This window comes from Gekko japonicus, unplaced genomic scaffold, assembly GCF_001447785.1.
Source record: "Gekko japonicus isolate JY-2015 unplaced genomic scaffold, Gekko_japonicus_V1.1 scaffold1688, whole genome shotgun sequence".
In the NCBI taxonomy this organism is placed as follows: Eukaryota; Metazoa; Chordata; class Lepidosauria; order Squamata; family Gekkonidae; genus Gekko; species Gekko japonicus.
Genome location: NW_015172057.1, coordinates 83,855 through 102,530, shown reverse-complemented (window position 1 = coordinate 102,530; position 18,676 = coordinate 83,855). Strand labels below are relative to the sequence as shown.

Genomic DNA, 18,676 nt, shown 5'->3' with positions numbered 1-18,676 from the left:
TATTATTAGTATTATTATTAGTATTATTATTAATAATAATAACAATAATAAAAAAATTCTACCCCGCCCTCCCCACGAATGGGCTCAGGGCGGTTCACAAACAAGGGCACCGTGTGCTGATACATAAAAACAGAATAAAAGCAAACAATTTTACATAATAAAGTGCTCAATGCTATTTGTCTTCAATTAAAACAAGATGGCGTCCTGAAGAAGTTATACTATCCCAGTCCAGCGGTAAAGATCCACCATACTGCTGTAGTTCGATCTTCATAGAGGGCCATCCCCGTTGTTATCAGGGGTCGTTGGAACTGGTGGTAGTGGTGGTAGTGGCAGCTCCTAACCAAAAGCCTGGTGGAAGAACTCCGTCTTGCAGGACCTGCGGAACTGTAAGAGGTCCCACAGGGCCCTGATCTCCTCCGGGAGCTTGTTCCACCAGGTAGGAGCCGCTACCGAAAAGGCCCTGGCCCTGGTTGCAGCAAGCTGGGCCTCCCTGGGTCCTGGAATCACTAACCAATGTTGTGCCCCCGACCGTAGTGCCCTTTGGGGTATGTGTGGGGAAAGGTATGTCAGCTTAGGTATGTCAGACCCTGGCCATATAGGGCTTTAAAGGTCAAAAACAGCACTTTGAAGCACACCCAGTATGCTATTGGCAGCCAGTGCAGCGCCTTCAGCACAGGCTGAATGTGCTCCCATCTAGGGAGGCCCATTAAAAGCCTGGCCGCAGCATTCTGCACTAACTGCACTAACTGCAGCTTCTGGATTTGCGACAAAGGCAGCCCCATGTAGAGAGCATTACAGTAGTCTAACCTCGAGGTGACTGTCGCATGGATCACTGTTGCCAGGTCATCGCGGTCGAGGAAGGGGACCAACTGCCAAATCAGCCTAAGGTGGTAAAAGTGTCTGCCACCTGGGCCTCCATAGTTAAGGAGGAATCCAGGAGCACTCCCAAACTCCTAACCTCCGGCGCTGGCACCAAAGGTGCCCCATCGAAGGCCGGGAAAGGGAGCCCCATCTTCAGACCAACCCAATTCAGGCACAGGATGAAGTTGTCACACACAGCACACAATGAAGTTGTCGGCAAATAGGCTCAGGACAGACAAATGAAAGTACTTCTTTTCTCAATGAGTATTTAAACGGTGGAATTCACTACCAGTGGAGGTAGCCATGGCCACAAACCAAGCTTTTAAAGATAACATTAAAGGAGGTTACACAGATTCATGAAAGAGAGATCCATCAGTGATTACTAGCCATGGTGCTTGAAGGAAGTTTCCATCTACAGGGGCAGGAAACCTCTGAATACCAGTGCTGGGAGGCAGTAGCAAGGGAGGACCTGGTGTGAAACAGTATATCTTTAAAATACTGGGAAGCAGGATATGATTAATATTTTCAGTCAATATTTTTAAAGGATCACATGATTAATTTTATCTGCCTTCTCCTATCACATTTATGAGCAGTGTGTGTACTCTGCACATGGTTATCCATTAAATAATAATAAAAAGTTAGAAACGTCAATTCTGACTTCAGTTTTGGTTCCTTAACAAACTTCATCATATTTTTCTCTCACACATCATTACTCAAAAAAGCAGCATGGCTTTGAAGAACCACTGTTCAAATTCATGCCCACATAAATAATATGCAACCATTTTGGTCACATGAGCTAAACAGCTATGTGAGATACCACAGAATTCTCCACAAATATTAAATCTTTCAGAGGTATTTAAGGAAAAGCCAAACCTACCTTTTCTTTCACATTTCCATTGTGATCAAAGTGGTAAAGTGATGAGAGATGTGTTATAATCCACCAACTAAAACTCAATGGATCCTTGCACAGAACTGACTCAAAGGCGTGTATTGTTTCCACATAGCTGCTTTTATCAAATACATTCTTTAAGATTTTATTCATCCAGCTCCAGAAAGGCTACAGAGACAAAGAAATTGCTTTATTTAAAACAGTGCATCATCAAGAGGCCACCTGGAAACTCCAGCAATACCGTACCAGTTTCTTCATCCCTTTACCAGGTTGTACATAGCAAAGGGAGGATTCTGAAGCTGACGTGTGTCACTTCTGGGCGTCTCCAAATTGGTATTTTTTTTAAAGCCAAAAGGCAACTTTTCACATAATTCTTTAGAGTGTGCTAAGGAAATCCTGATACCAACCATTCTGAGGTCCCAGTACTCTGCTATAGTTCTTGCAAAGAACTAGTTTTCCATGAAAATGCTCTGAGGATGCTGTTGCATTTTTTTTAGGATGAAGGCTGGAAGATACTGTGTTTTTATCAGTTTTTAAAATCAAGGCTTATCTCTATATGCCTTACTTAATCATAGTTTACTTGCTCTGATGGTAGAACTGTTTTTGTGGGTGGGTCTCTGTGCCTCCCATTTCACCTTAGTAGGTAAATAATAAAAAATGTAATTGACTATTGCGCGCCCCAAAGCCAACCCGCCCGAGCGCCGAAGTGAGCATCCCGCCGGAGACTGCCGAAGAAAAGACCTGAAGAGCCGAGTCAAAAACAACACCAACCACCTCAGGGGTGCCGGTAGGTAGTCCCACCCCCGTATAGAAATGTGTGGCCCTAGTTAGGGAATTATTGTGATCAGCACCTGCCTGTAAGCCGCTCAGAGACCCCCTGAAAAAGGGGGTTCGAGCGGGATATAAAGTCGAAAGTTAAAAAAAAAATTATTGGACCTGGACTTTCAGACTTACATAGAAAATCTGGTTTACTATAAACTGGGTTTTCAGTCTAGTGAAGCAAAAGGTAGGTCAATGCAGAAGCTTCCCTGTTTTAATCTACAGTTCAAGGATCTCAGATTGCAAGTGCTTGGAAAGATCTTTTAGAGGATTATAAAGTCTCAGGGAGGATAGATCCATCAATGACTATGAGCCATGACAGTTAAGTAGGAGTTCTATGTTTCGAGGCATACATCTATGAATTGCAAGCTGTTGAGCAACAACATCGGAGAAGGCTTTGGCTTCCGTGCCACTAATTCTGAGCCTCCTTGGGCCCCTCCTTGACCACTGTGGGAAACAAATATTCTGTAGATGGGCCACTGGTTTTCTCTATCAATGATGCTCTTACTTTTTTTGGGCAAGAGGAGACAGGAACATTGGACTTACCATGAAAGTTTCTTCTACTCTGAGGAAGGGAGGGCATCTTAGCATGGGATCAGAAGAGAATTCCACATGCCATTAGTTTAAATCAGATAATTTATATACCATAAGCACTCTGGACATTTTTTAGCCTATTAATATCCAAAAGTCCTTACCTCTGTAAGTAATCCTTTACTTCTGTGGTCTAGCATTTGAATAAGCAGAACCCACAGCTCTTTCACACAGCTGCAGGGATAGGGGTGAGTACTTAGAGCTTCAGAGAGCCTCACCTGTTGAAAATAAAACATTATCATTGAAAATTGGTGGCACAATTTATATATAGTCAGATCAAGAAAGATTTATTCTGTTAGAAGAAGTTGAGCTGATCTAATTAAATGTTCAGCTATGAATAATCCAGAATGCAGTGGATTGGTTCGATATTTATACAGCTTTGTGAACCACATATGGTTTTAGGTGCGAACTTCACTGGAATGGTTCAAACCAGTTTGGATAAATCAGTTTGGAGTTTCCCAAAAAGTATTCAGAAATATTTAGGATGTTTTTCAGTTTGTGAATAAGTGCATATATTACATTACAGTAATGTGAATCTACACAGGGGTGGTATTGTTAGTCTCATATCATATGAGTTCAGAGAAAGTTCAGGCAAAAGGCTACATGTGATGAGGAAATCTTCAGGGTCCTTGACTGCAGATACATGTATATAACTGGTAAAACCACAGACCCCAATCACAAACCCTAGATGGATGCAATAGACCACCTTCTCATACATTCAGTCTACCTGATACACAGCCCTAAAATTATCCATAAACTTTGAATTGCCCCTTTTGCTCCCATCCACATGATTCATAATCATGCATTGCTACTAATACATTGCACACCAGGAACCTTAGCACAAACAGATGCTACTCAACTACTCAAGTGTATACAGACCATGTATTAACTGTAATTTCTAAAGCATTCTACTTTATAATATATTCCAGTCTTGCAGATTAAAGTATTTATTATTACATTTTTTAAAATCCAAAATGAATCATTTTCCTATCATCCTAGTAATCCTTTTACCCCTTGGTCACCCAAAGGCCCCACTGCCTCCCTGGCTGGTTTTCTGCTTCTGATGTATTTGAAGACATTTTTATTGCTGGTCTTCATGTTTTTTGCAATATGTTCCTCATAGTCTCTCTTTGCCTGTCAGCACTCCCCTTTATTTACCTCACTCTCAGAACTCTCTCAGACCCACCTACCTCACAGGGTGTCTATTGTGGGGAGAAGGGGGGAAAGCAGTTATAAACTGCTCCGAGACTCCTTCGGTTTAGTGAAGAGCAGGGTATAAAACCAACTCCTCTTCTTCTTTGGACTAACCTTCCACCATTTAAAAGAATCCTCCTTACCTTTTACTGCTTCTATTACTTTGTTCATTAACCATACAGCCCTTTTTTTATACCTAATCATATCTTTCCTAACCTGCGGTATACATTTTATCTGAGCTTTCAGGATTATCGTTTTAAATAGCTTCCAAGCTTCCCAAAGGGATTTGACCCTTCTTACCTTACCTTTCAGTTTCTTCTTCACAATCCCCTTCATTTGAGAGAAGTTACCCTTTCTAAAGTTAAATTTAGTTGTGCTGGTCTTTTGGGGCAACTCCATATTTACATTAATGCTAAACTTAACAGCATTATGGTCACTGTTCCCAACTGGCACTATTACACATTTATATCTCTCAGCAGCTATTGGGCATTACTTAGGACCAAATCCAGGATTGCCTCCCCACTCTCCAATAGATTCTGTGACCACCTGCCTCACAGCACAGTCATTGAGAGTGTCTAGAAACCCAGTCTCTTTCTCCTGACTTGAACACATATTGACCCAATCATCGTGTGGGTAGTTAAAATCACGTAATATGACACAGTTATTTTGTCTAGCTGCTTTCCTTAATTCTTTTGCTGTTTTTAAATCATCCTCTAACTTTTGATCTGGTAGACGATAACAAATGCCTAGTGTTAAGCTTCCTTTTAGGCTCACTATTTCCACCCATAGTGTTTCTGTAAGCCAATCTATTTCTCATAGATTCTCAATTTGACTGGACTGTATACTATACCCTCTCTGACACACGGAGCCACTCCACCTCCAACCCTTCCCTCTCTATCCTTCTGATATAATTTATATCCAGGAATCACTGTATCCCACTAATTATTGTCATCCCACCAAATCTCTGAAATGCCTACAATGTCTATGTTCTCATCCATCACTAAGCAATCCAGCTTCCCCATTTTACCTCAGACACTTCTAGTATATTTGCATATAAACATCTATAAATCCCCAGATACATTAGGCCTGCTACCCTCCTCCTGTGGCCTCTAGACCTGGCAGGCAGTCAATATTGTTTGACACCCTCTCAGTGGCCAGCGCTAATCCACTTCCCTCTAGAACAGTAACAGCTACCCCTTCATCTCTTAGAGAGGAGCCATCCTGAACCAGTGACATTTCATCTCCTGTCGGCCTTCCCTCAGGATTTAGTTTTAAAACTACACTGCCACCTTTTTGATTTTAAGCACCAGCAGACTGGTTCCTTCTTGGGACAAGTGGAGACTGTCTCTTTTGTCCAGGTCCTGCTCCTTCCAAAAAGCATCTCAGTGCCTTAACAAACTTAAACCCTTCCTCCCTATCCCATTGTCTCATCCAAGCACTGAAACCCCTAATTTGTGAGTGTCTAGCTGGCCCTGCACATGGAACAGGCAGCAGTTCTGAGAAGACTACCTTGGAGGTCCTGGCCTTGAGTTTCTTGCCTATCAGCCTAAATTTTTCCTCCAGGACCACACAACTACATTTCCCCACATCATTCATGCCAACATTTACCACAAGCACTGACACTGTCTACCAGCCTATCTAGACCACATGTAATGTCCACTACCTTTGCACTAGGCACGCAAATCACCATGCAGTCAGTATGTAGGATCAATATGACTAAAGACTGAAACACCAACTACCAAGAGGGATGGTTCTAAGGATGGTTCCTTGGTGTGAAAGGATGCCTGTTCACCAACTGTAGAAGGGGTCCCTTCTGAGGGAACATTCCCCCTTTCTTCAGTATGGTGCCCTGTTTCCTCTTAACCCTCATGCTTCCTGACAGTGGTGGGGCTGCCATTCTTGAAGAGGGACACATCTAACAAGACCAAGAGTCTAATCCGCATGCCTGACTATCACTGCTTCTCCAGAACAAATTTAGAGTCCAGTGGCACCTTTAAGACCAACAAAGGTTTAATCAAGGTATGAGCTTTCATGTGCATGTACAGTTTTTCAAATTCACTGGAATGGAAGGTAAGGTTCAAACTTATAGAGGCCAAACAGCAAATTAACACGTAACATGATGAAGATGTTTTAAGATATGCAAAGACAAGACTAAATAACAAGCTAAGGTTATAAGGTCAACAGTTGTAAAGCATTAATACATCAAAATAAGACTGAGACTCTCAATTCACTCCTCTCAAGTGTGGAGGTCACTTAACAGCATTTTTTTTCTTTTTTGAGGTGGGTGTAGTGTTATTTCAGCCAAACATTCCAATATTCCTTGTATTACATTCAGTATTCTAGCATATTCTTCTGAAAAAGAAATACACTAAAATACAGAGAATATAAAGACATGCTTCTCCAGGTCATCCATCTTGGCTTCAAGGGTGCAAACTTGTTTCCTGAGAACCAGGAGCTCCTTGCATCGAACACACACCTATGACTTCTGACCAAATCTGAAGTGATTATGGGTGAGAACAAAATGGCACAGTTTGGTGGCAAAGTCAGCCGTGTCATTGTCAGAAATCATGTTCCTTATGCCTTGTAATCCATCTTTGTGTGGGATGTTGGTATACAGAGACTTCTGACTAGCTGGCACACAGTCATACACGTTGCATTCAGTGGATTGCACTGGCTGTCCCCCAACCCCCTGCTGGCATTCTACGTTCATAATTGTGGCTTTTTAAATCCCTTTTTAATAATTTCCTGTTTATTCCTATTTATGTAGGTCTGTTTGTGGAAAGTTGCTTATCCCTTCAGGGACGTGGAGAGAATAGAGGGTAAAACCACCACAGCAGCCACCCACGAAAAGAAGCTGCTAGCCAATACTGCAGTACTGGTTGCTTCTCTTTTTCCATAATCATCTTGTCTTCCTTCAGGCACCTTGGCAATCTCACTCTCTTATCCAACCCGCTGTGTCTCATACTGAACAGAGAATGGGAAGTCCAAGAGGAAAACCCTTTCTTTCATTCCAGACATACAAGGGCTGGCTAGGTTTGAACAGTGATGGAGAGACACAACCCTACGTATGCAGAGGTACTCCAATAATTAAAAAAGTTATAATAATTAACACAGTATGTAACTATATCTTATTGTATGCTTGTGTTTGGTGGGGCAGCACAGAGAGCATACAGTAGTGACATAGTTGTTTTGGTTGCTGGTGATTGCAAATTGCTTTCCATGAGCTGTGGAGTGAGTACCACTGCTTTGAGACAAACCTGAGCTCTCAGGTTGCCATTCTGAAGACTGCTAGGCAACCACAACAATATTGCTGAGCCCCCTCCCCCGCCTTTGTTTCTGTAAAACAGGGATGCGCATGATGGCCAAAACTGCACTGGAAAGGGTACTGACCCTTTTCCCTGTCATGTTCCCTGACAGAGGACAACTCACTGAGACAGGCCTCACAGCACCCACTACACACTTAATACCCATACCACTTGGCCTGGTAGCAGCCCCTGCACAGCTGAGCCCAAGGAAGGAAAAGAAGAAATAGTGGTGGAGGGGATACAGGGAAAAATGATATGCTCCCCGTAACTCCTTGTGGATCCCCTGCTTGTGTTATATAAACATGTTCATATTATGGAAAACAGTAACTGCCTTTAACAAGTTCACAGTTTTTTGCTGTTTCAAAGCATCTGTGAGAAACAACAAGGCTGAAAAAAATCAACAAATTGCTAAAGAACCCCTCCCCCATGCACGCAAATTAATTATATCATTATGGACTGAGGATATTTTTGTGCACAGCAACTAGACTCATAGTGAACTAAAGACTTTAAAACATTAAATGTAGGAAATAAGCAGGCTGTCTCTTGTTTCTTTTATTCTGGTGACAGAAAACAGCTTAGACTCACAATTTTTGTCATAGATCCTTAAGAATTAAATTGGGGGGCGGGGGGAGAGACAGTAAAGTACTCCGGTTACATAATTAGGAAAAAGCTGGAATTTCTATTATGGAATGGAAAAACTACTTTTTCTCTCCCTCTCATAAAACTAGAACTGGTCTGCACTAAATGAAATAGACAACAGGTTGAGAACAGAAAAATGGAAATACTTCTTTACTCAGACTACTGAAATTATGAATTCATTGCCAGTGGATAGATTTAAAAGGGGGTTAGACAGACTCATGAAGGATAATCAATAGCTACTAGCCATGGTGACTAAAAAAGAATTTTCATATTCAGAGGCATTAAACCTCTGAATACCAGTTTTTGGAGGCAGTGTGAGAGGAAGGCCTTCACCCCTATGCTCTGATCCTTATCCCTCAAGGTCAACTGGTCAGCCACTATGTGAAACAGGATGCTCAACTACATAGACCATCAGTCTGATCCAGCGGGATAGGAGAATATATTTCTGATTTCCTTTGAGAATATATCTTTTTCAGTCATTCAAAAGACATTTTTGTCATGGAGCATTACCACTGGTTGTTAGAACAGTCTTTCCAGAGAATTATTTATGGTTGTTCCAATCTATGCTGATAGTGTCAAACTGAGGACTTGTTAACATTAAGTTATCTATTTATTTATTTTATTTTTTAGATTTATGTCCCGCCCTTGCACATGGGCTCAGGGCAGCTAACATAAGAGGTAAATGCCATACATAAAACAATTTAAAACCAATAAATAATTATTACAATTAAAATCACTGCTCAACAGTAAACTATAAGAATTCCAAGATGGGGATTCCGATGATACACTCCAGGGAACGCTGACATCTCTTCTAGTTAGTACTTCACTCTGTCCTTCCATCCTAGGGCCGGCGCACCTTGTAGAAAATTCCACCAACAAAGATGACAACACGGTGGTGGTACAGTGGCGGCGGTGGCTCCTACTCGAAAGCCTGGTAGAAGAGCTCTGTCTTACAGGCCCTGCGGAACTGTACTAAGTCCCACAGGGCCCTGATCTCTTCTGGGAGCTCATTCCACCAGGTAGGAGCCACCACCGAAAAAGCCCTGGCCCTGGTAGCAGCATATTTAGCAACCTTTGGGGCTGGGATAACCAACAGGTGTTATGCCCCCAACCGTAGTGCCCTTAGGGGAACATATGGGGAAAGGCGGTCCCTCAGGTAAGCCGGACCCTGGCCATATAGGGCTTTATAGGTAAGAACCAGCACTTTGAAGCGGATCCGGTATGCTATTGGCAGCCAGTGCAATGCCTTCAGCGCAGGCTGGATATGGTCCCGCCTGGTAAGACCCATCAACAGCCAGGCTGCCGCATTCCGCACTAACTGCAGCTTCCAGATTTGCGACAAAGGCAGCCCCATGTAGAGAGTGTTGCAGTAGTCTAACCTCGAGGTGACCGTCGCATGGATCACAGTGGCCAGGTCATCACAATCAAGGTAGGGAACCAACTGCCACGCCAGCCGAAGATGGTAAAAGGCTGACTTGACAGTGGCTGCCACCTGGACCTCCATTGTTAAAGAGGAGTCCAGGAGCACCCCCAAACTCCTAACACCCGACACTGGTACCAGAGGCACCCCGTCGAAGGTCGGGAGAGGGAGCCCCAACCCCAAACCGATCCAACTCAGGCCCAGAACCTCCATCTTTGCTGGGTTTAGTTTCAGCCGACTCAGCCTAAGCCAACCAGCCATGGCCTGCAATGCCCAATGAAGATCATCAGGACCGGAGTCCGACTGGCCACCCAACATCAGATAGAGCTGGGTGTCATCTGCATATTGATGACACCCAAGACCATAACTCCGGGCAATCTGGGCGAGGGGGCGCATATAGATGTTAAATAACATCGGGGACAGCACCGCCCCGAGGCACCCCACACTCAAGAAGATGCCTCAGGGACCGCTGTTCCCCAATCGCCACCCTCTGTCCCCAACCTTGGAGAAAAGAGGCAAACAATTGAAAGGCAAGCCCCTGAATCCCCACGTCGGCGAGGCAGCGGGTCAGCAGCTGATGGTCGACCGTATCGAAAGCGGCCAACAGATCTAACAACAGAAATGCCGCCACACCGCCTCAATCCAGATGCCTTCGGAGATCGTCAGTCAGGGCAACCAATGCCGTCTCTGATCCATAACCCGGGCGAAAGCCGGACTGGAAGGGATCCAGGACTGAAGCATCATCCAGAAAGCCCTGTAACTGTAACGCCACCGCCCTCTCTATCAATTTGCCTAAATAGGGCAAATTGGACACCGGCCGATAGTTGGCCAATTCGGCCGGGTCCAAAGATGCCTTTTTAAAGAGGGGGCGGACAATCGCTTCCTTGAGTGCTCCAGGGAACCGTCCCTCAAGAAGGGACTTGTTGACAATCTCCCGCAAAGCACCTCAAAACCCCTTGTGACCTGCCTTAATGAGCCAGGAGGGGCACGGGTCAAGGTCGCATGTGGTTGGGCAAACAGAAACGAGCAATCTGTCAACTTCGTCCAAGCTGAGTGGGCTAAAACACTCTAAACCCGGAACCGAAGGTGCACAAGGGGCTTCAAGTTCGCTCACTGTCTCAATTGTGGCGCGGAGGTCATGGCGGAGCGTCAAGACTTTATCTGCGAAATAGCTCGCAAAAGCCTCACAGCCAATATCCAATTCCCTATCGTTTTGCCTGCCCTGTGGCAGGTCTGTCAAAGACCGAATCGTACTAAATAATGGGGCCGGGCGTGAGCTCGCAGATGTAGTCTCAGCCGCAAATAAATCCTTCTTAGCAGCCTTGACTGACATCTCATAGGATCTCATAAACATCCTATAGGATGCTCTTGACGCCTTGTCACGAACATGACGCCACCGTCTCTCTAGTAGTCTCAGTTCTCGCTTCAGCTGCCGCAACTCCTGGGTATATCAGGGTGCCCACCTAAGACGAGTCCTGAGAGGACGCCTGGGTGCAATCTCGTCGATGGCTGCGGAGAGCCAGACATGCCAGTCCTCCACTAGTTCATCTAACGAGCCGCCAGGGGGTCTAGAATCCCGCAGAGTCCTCTGGAGCTGCAATGGGTCCATCTGGGCTCGTGGGCGAGCATAAATCTGCTCTCCGCCTACAAAGGGTTGGGGTGGAACCTTCAGACAGGCCTTCAGGTTTATTTGGACTTTGAAAAAATAAGTAAGGAAATGGGAAATTAGCTGTAGCAAGTCTTACATTCATCTCACTTAGCAACTAGAAGGAAATAATATGGTACTGATCACAGAACCAGAACACCACAATGTAACAACTCCCCTAAAAACAGATTATATTTCAATTAAAATAGATACTCCTTTTGTACTAGTGATCTGAAGATCTCTACATCTAAATTGAACTCAAATATTTCACTTTTACACCAGTATCATAAGGAAACACCAGAGTTAGAATTATTATGAAATGTAGAACCTTGCAGTATCATAAGGAAACATCAGAGTTAGAATTATTATGAAATGTAGAAATAACTTAGCAATATACTTTTAATAGGATGGTAGTCTTATATATAGCGTTTATCTGCTGTCATTTTAAAATGTCTATTAAACAACTACAGTGTTTTCATTACCTACTGATATAGTCTGAAGCCTTTAATTCAGCATTTTGGTAAAATAACCAAAATACTATACTCTGCAAAACTACTGGATTAAGTTGCTGGACTATTAGAAGAAGGCAATCTGGAAACATTTCCCCACCACCACCTAATATTATTCATATTTCATGACACTTCCCAGAAGTTCAGATATATTATTTAGAGATATTATAGAATAGTATTTGGCTTTGAAAATGTAACTCTTCTTTTTCTGTTATGCAAGGAAAGCCTGAGATCTGTGACCTTGATTTTAGAATTACTGTCCTATATTCATCCAGGACCAGTTGATCTGTCAGATCACTATGCTGTTATTTTGTATACCTTGGAGACACAACCTAGTGAGCCATATACACTTTAGCACATGAATACTGGAAGCGATTTCTACATAGTTTATTTTCAAACCAAATCCCTACTATAGTACTTAAAGTTGTACAAGTCTGGGTAACCTTTCAGGCCAACAGCTAAAATGAAAAGATGCTCTCCAAAAAATCTGATTACCTGTAGTCATGCTTTATGTGCAATCCCTGATCACAACATTGCATTAAGTTTTACTCTAAGAGGCACACAGAAAGATTAACTCATAGTAATTAAAGGAAAGAGATAAGAAAGACCAATTTTGTCTCCTATTGAACCTAAATTTTCTTCTTGTCCAGATGGAGGAATGAAATGAAATAAATCATCCCAAGCAGTTGCCTACCTATGTTATAATGCAATTTTAGTTTAAGCTTTGCATGTAACACTAGCAGAATACATTGAATTGTCACACAACTGTTTCTAGCTAACTTTAAGCATTTCAGCCTGGTTTTCTTACTCTCTCAAAGTAGCACTTTATTTTAATATTAACTTTATTTTTAAATGCTCCTAAAATTATAAAAATCTTCACAGCAACATAAAAGTGGGTGTAAGTTTCTGGACACTATAGATTTTAACAACAATATAGCTTTTAATCCCCCTTCTAATGTCAATATTGCCGGGGGGGGAGTTTCTCGCCCTAATCTGTCAGAGGTAGGGATGTGCATTTCGGGATCCCGAACAGAAGTACAAAACATCGGATTGTTTTTGGCTTGGAATCTGAATCATAGCAATAGGTATGAGATGAGAAACTATAAGCACATTGCCTCGTACTGTTGTGAAGGCACTAAAGCCTAAACAACATGGCCATGCTTCCTCTAGAAACATATATGTGAGTAAAATGGCAAAAACAGAAGCCAGTCAGTTCACCTACACTCCTTTTTAACACTGGTAACTAAAACTTACAATTTCTAGTCACACCCAGAGACTACTCAAATGGTACCTCAGGGCAATATCTCTAGGAACACTGGCTTTATCTAATCCCAATCAAATAACTTGAAACACAAAAAGTATTAATTTTATGCAAATAAGATAGCAAAATTAACCTAGATTCATCAATCATAATTTGGTTTCAGGATGACTCTAAACTGAATAAACAGCACTACCCTGATGCAGCTTACAACAGAACAAAACAAACTGCTTCTAGTTTGAAACAGTAAACTATTATCTCATGAGATGTTAGTCTACCATCTTTAATCAAGTGGGTTTTACTATGATTCACCAGTAGGTGGTATTATAGCCACATCCAGTAACTGCATACCACTCCCATTTATTTTAGGATTTTAAAAAAGTTTCAAAGCACTTCACATTATGTTTCAGTGCAAGACGCTTGCTGTTACACATCACACAGAGTTGCCTTATTCAACTGTTAAACAGTCTCATTAAAAGAATTAAGTTTTGGCAGTTTGAATCTTGCATGGGTAGCAGGCTAGTATGTGGATTCAGTACATTTAAAAAAAATATTCCATTCCAAGCTTACCTTGTGAAATTTAAAATGTGTTCTAATAAAGTGCTGAGACTGCTAAATTACAGATAATGCAAAACAGCAGTTGCAGTGTAACATTCTACCGAAGTGCCAATTGCTCCAAATAATCTCCATTTGTTCTACTGGGTAGGCATTTGGAATATTAATGATTAAGAAAGATATTTAGAATGTACCATCTTGTGTTTAAAACGGGCCAAGAGTATATAGGAGTATGGTCAGGACCAATGCTCCCTCTAAGCTGTGTCTTGTGAGCAAACATTCTACTTTGTGAGCTACTGGCACTAGAGTTGTGAGAGAGCGATTTGGCTACTGCATAAATGAGTTTGCTCTGGAGCCATCCTTCCTGAGATAAGGCAAAAATGTGTGAGCTGGAGGCTAAAAAACTGTGAGGTAGCTCACACTAACTCAGCTTAGAGGGAATACTGATCACTGTACACTAAAAAAAGGTATGCACCAACAAAATCCAAACTGTGAACCCAAAAAAGGCAAAAACCACTCTACTGTTATCTATCAGTTTGAAAACTGAGTTGGTATTAAGGGCATAGCCCTTCAGTTATTCCACTCTTTTTGTCTGGCTGGACACAGAGAGTTTCCACCAGAGCTGCAGAATCAACTGTGTGGAATTTATCTTGGGGGTACCATATTTTCCAGAGCTTTGGGTTGGGTGTCATACGCAGCTCTACATTTCATTATCCATCTTGGTTCTGAACCAGTGCTTGGAGGCTGTGGTCAGATGGCTAAGGCAGAACCAACTGAAGCTGAATTCAGACAAGACAGAGGCAATGCTGATCAAGGAGGCTGATATTCTAGAGGGACTGAATCCACTTGTCCTAGATGGACTGATGCTGGCTTTTTCAGAGGAGGTTAAGAATTTCAGGGTGCTCATGAATCCTGCCTTGCTGTTTTAAAAGCAGGCTGGCATGGTGGCTAGGAGCACCTTCTATCAGCTGCATCTGATTTGTCAATTTTCTTATTCCTTCCTCAGCTGATTGGGCCACACTAATCCACACTTCTGTAACCGTCCAGATGGATTACTGCAACATGCGTTACATGGCACTGCCCTTGAAGACAACCTGGAAACTACAACTGGTCCAGAATGTGGCAGCTCAAACGCTGTCAGGGGCTAGCCATCAAAAACATACGTTGTCCATTTTGAAACTGCTACATTGGCTGCCAGTCTGTTTCTGAGTTCAACTGAAGATGCTGGCTATGACCTTCAAGGACCTTCACAACCTGGGTGACACAGATCTGAGCACATCAACTACAGTCATCAGGCAGCCATATGCTGGCTTTCCCACCACTTTAGGTAGCCTGTCGGGCACTGACTAGAGCCTAGGCCTTTTTCCATTGTGGCTCTGGCTCTGTGGAATGGGCTCCCTGAAGAGGCGAGCCCCCCCCCTCCTTGGGGATATTCAGGAGGCGCTGCAAGGCCTGCCTGTTTGCTAGGGCTTTTTTGGGGGGGGGGTGAATGGAAGGTATGAATTATCTTTTAAGGGAGGAAAGGGGGAGAGATTTGGGGCTTGCTATTTTATCTTTAGTTTTAGCTGGGGATGTTTTAACTATTGTTGTAAGCTGCCTTGAACCAAAATGAAAGGCAGGATATAAATGTTTTAAATAAAAAAACAGAATTCTGCAACCTGCATTAATTATGCAAATTTGTATTACTGAACTTATTTTGCAAAACTTATTCTGATCTTATTACTAGGTTGTATAATTTATTTTCTAGGCATGGCATCAACTACAAAGTAAGTTTTAAATCGTGTACTTCTAAATTATTAGCTCATTTACCTGCCCAGGAGGCGAACAGATAAAATAAGGGAGCTTCCAAAATGTACAGTCAAAACCAAACAAAGGGATCCAACAGCAAGAAAACTGAGATGTGAACTACCTTTTTTTAGGGATATTTAAGGAGTGTACTACTATTGTCAGGTACAGCACAGCATTCTGGTAGGCCATATGGAACTCCATGAAGAATCACTGTCCTAAAACAGTTATGGAATGTTGACAATATAGTAAGGAATAAAAATATCATAATACCTTTGTATACCTGTTAATTGACAAACTTATCAGATCATGTAAGAGGTTCCCACAGTGTTGCTCGAACAAACTGATGTTGGTTAAATTTTCACCAGTTAAATTGGTAAACTTATGAGCATATATAGTTTGCCCTAGAAAAGAGAAATGGGAGAAATTTGATCTTTAGAACTGGTTTTCTGAATACAAAAACAGTAACAAATCATGTCATTGTACATGTTCAAAGAACGAACACAAAAGTGGGCAGTATGTAAGGAATGCATAATGGATTTTTATCCCCCCCACATTTTTTTTGCTGCATGGAGAAGGGGAGTTTCACATTGGATGACTAGTTCACTGCTACAGTTCTGATACCTGATTTGGAAAATTGTGACTCTCGTTATCCTGCTTTTTCTCTCTTGCTGCTCTGGCAAAGCACAAAGCTTCCGCTCCATACAGCTAGGGTGGATTGCATGATTACGCATCATACCCACCTCATTAGGAAGCTTTTTACATTGTCAGAATGGATTGAAAGCAACCAAGGTAGAGCAGAAACCATGCTGCTCAGATAACATTTTAACTGGGCCTTAGTATCATTGTACTGCAGTATTCTATTCAAAGCATATTCATATATAAGGGAAAATCTGTAAGGTAAGGAATGGTCAACATTCCAGTGGGAGGGGGCAGATTCTTCTAGGCGACGTTTGGATATAGTCTTTTCTCCTGTCCTTTCCCAGACCTCAGGCATCTCTTATTTCCTTCATTCCATCTGACATCTCACATAATGAGAGGATTCCTGGACTTCTGTGATATTGCCAGGCCTTCCTGGGCATCCTCACTTTTCTGCCTGCTTCTTTTAGTAGCATGACCTAGCAAGAGCCCCATGCCAAATAATACTACACCAAAGAGATATGTGCAATACCAAAGAGACCTCTGAGGCATCCCACTTACTGTACAGTAGCAGTGATCATGGAGAAGGATGGACTGGCAAACGGAGAGATAATTTAGAACAGTCCAGATTTGGCAAAACCTAGCATCACTCTAAGATGCCTCGCTCTGGAGGGCTGGGCTCCACAAAAACACAGTGAAGACTGAACAATGCCAGGGGATAGCCTGGTAGGGCTCTCTGCCAGTGACATCCGTGCCCTGTGGGACCTAATGCGGTTCCGCAGGGCCTGTAAGACAGAGACGTTCCGCCAGGCCTACAGTTGAGGACAGCGATGGTTTGCCATCAAGCCTGGCCTCCTTATCTCTCCCCACTTGGGGAAAGGATATATACAGTTTAAAAGCCATCTGATTAGTTCTGATTATTACTGTTTTATTGTTTTTAAATTTTAATCTGAATATATGTATTCATTGGAACGTAGTTATTAAATATTGTTAACCACCCTGAGCCCCATGTGGGGGGACAGCGAGCTACAAATCAAATAAATAAATCAATCTCAGCTCACTTCAAATACTACCAGAAAGTTATAAAGTAGCAGAGAACATGAGTTTAAAAATATATGAACACTACTCAGAACAGAGATACTTATCAATGCAAATCTACAGTAATCTACAAAATAACCACTATTAGGTTTTATTTATTTATATTTATTAATTCCATTTGTAGTAATTCCAGCTTATAGTAATCGGTACAAGGTACCATAAAATCCACATAAAAACATTTTAAAACATTCAGGTAACCATAAAGTGCTAGTAGTACTAAACATTCCATCGCTAATTGAGATGGCGTGCTATATGATGTAACCACATACAATTTCAGACTAAGTAATCTTCTGGCGTCACACAATGGTATGGCTCGATCTCAAAGCTGGGGCCGACCCATAACCACAGATGTTGGTGGTAGTGGTGAGGGCAGCTCCCAATTGAAAGCCTGGTGGAAGAGCTGCGTCTTGCAGGCCCTGCGGAACTGTAGAAGATCCTGCAGGGCCCTGATCTCTTCTGGGAGCTCATTCCACCAGTATAGAGCCACCACTGAAAAGGCCCTGGCTCTAGTAGCAGCGAGCCTGGAATCCTTAGGGCCTGGGAGGGTCAATCGATGTTGTGACCCCGACCGCAGTGCTCTCTGGGGTATATATGGGGAAAGGCGGTCCCTCAGGTTTGTCGGACCCTGGCCATATGGGGCTCAAAAGTGAGTACCAGCACCTTGAAGTGAATTCAGTATGGTATTGGCAGCCAGTGCAGTGCCTTCAGCGCAGGCCGGATGTGCTCCCATCTAGGAAGGCCCATCAGAAGCCTGGCCACGGCATTCTGCACTAGCTGCAGCTTCAGGATTTGCAAAAAGGGCAGCCCCATGTAGAGAGCGTTACAGTAGTCTAGTCTCAAGGTGACCATTGCATGGACCACTGTAGCCAGATCATCGCAGTTGAGGAAGGGAACCAACTGCCGAATCAGCCGAAGGTGGTAAAAGGCCGACTTAGCTGTGGCTGCTACCTGGGCCTCCATTGTTAAGGAGGTATCCAGGAGCACTCCCAAACTCCTAACCACTGGTGCTGGTGCTAACGGTGCCCCACCGAAGGTCAGGAGTGCGACCCCTACCCCCAAACCACCTCCGTCTTCACTGGGTTCAGCTTCAGTCGGCTCAGTCTAAGCCAAGCAGGTTAATTATGAAACACTATTAGGTACAATATAACCACTTTCATTGAACAGAACCACATGAAGTCTCATCAGACTGAAAAACATGAATGAGGATTTGTGTTCTCCCATTGGCAGGCCAACCCTCTATCAAAGTAGAACAAGACCATGATTTAAACATAAACTTCCCTAGCTATGTTGCTAACTTTTCCAGTGTTCCCAATTCCAAAACATGGCCCATTTTTTAAAAACTTGCTGAACTGAAAATTATTCTGTCCTTATTCTTAAACTTGAATTCTTATTTTTGACCAAAAAGATTGCATTTATTTATTTATTTCCCTCAGCTGTTTTATGGCAATCCCATTCGGTTTTCCAGGCAA

General features: G+C 42.8%; 1 protein-coding gene across 1 annotated transcript in view; it reads right to left on the bottom strand.

Moving 5' to 3' along the window:
- Window positions 1-18,676, bottom strand: part of MMS22L (MMS22 like, DNA repair protein) — a 138,959-nt gene that overhangs the window by 87,940 nt on the left and 32,343 nt on the right. Inside the window, exons 7-9 of the mRNA XM_015420755.1 lie at window positions 15,744-15,874; window positions 3,265-3,378; window positions 1,739-1,918 (exon numbers count right to left, since the gene is read on the bottom strand). Of these exons, the coding sequence (XP_015276241.1) occupies window positions 1,739-1,918; window positions 3,265-3,378; window positions 15,744-15,874 (425 nt within the window). The remainder of the gene's footprint in view (window positions 1-1,738; window positions 1,919-3,264; window positions 3,379-15,743; window positions 15,875-18,676) is intronic.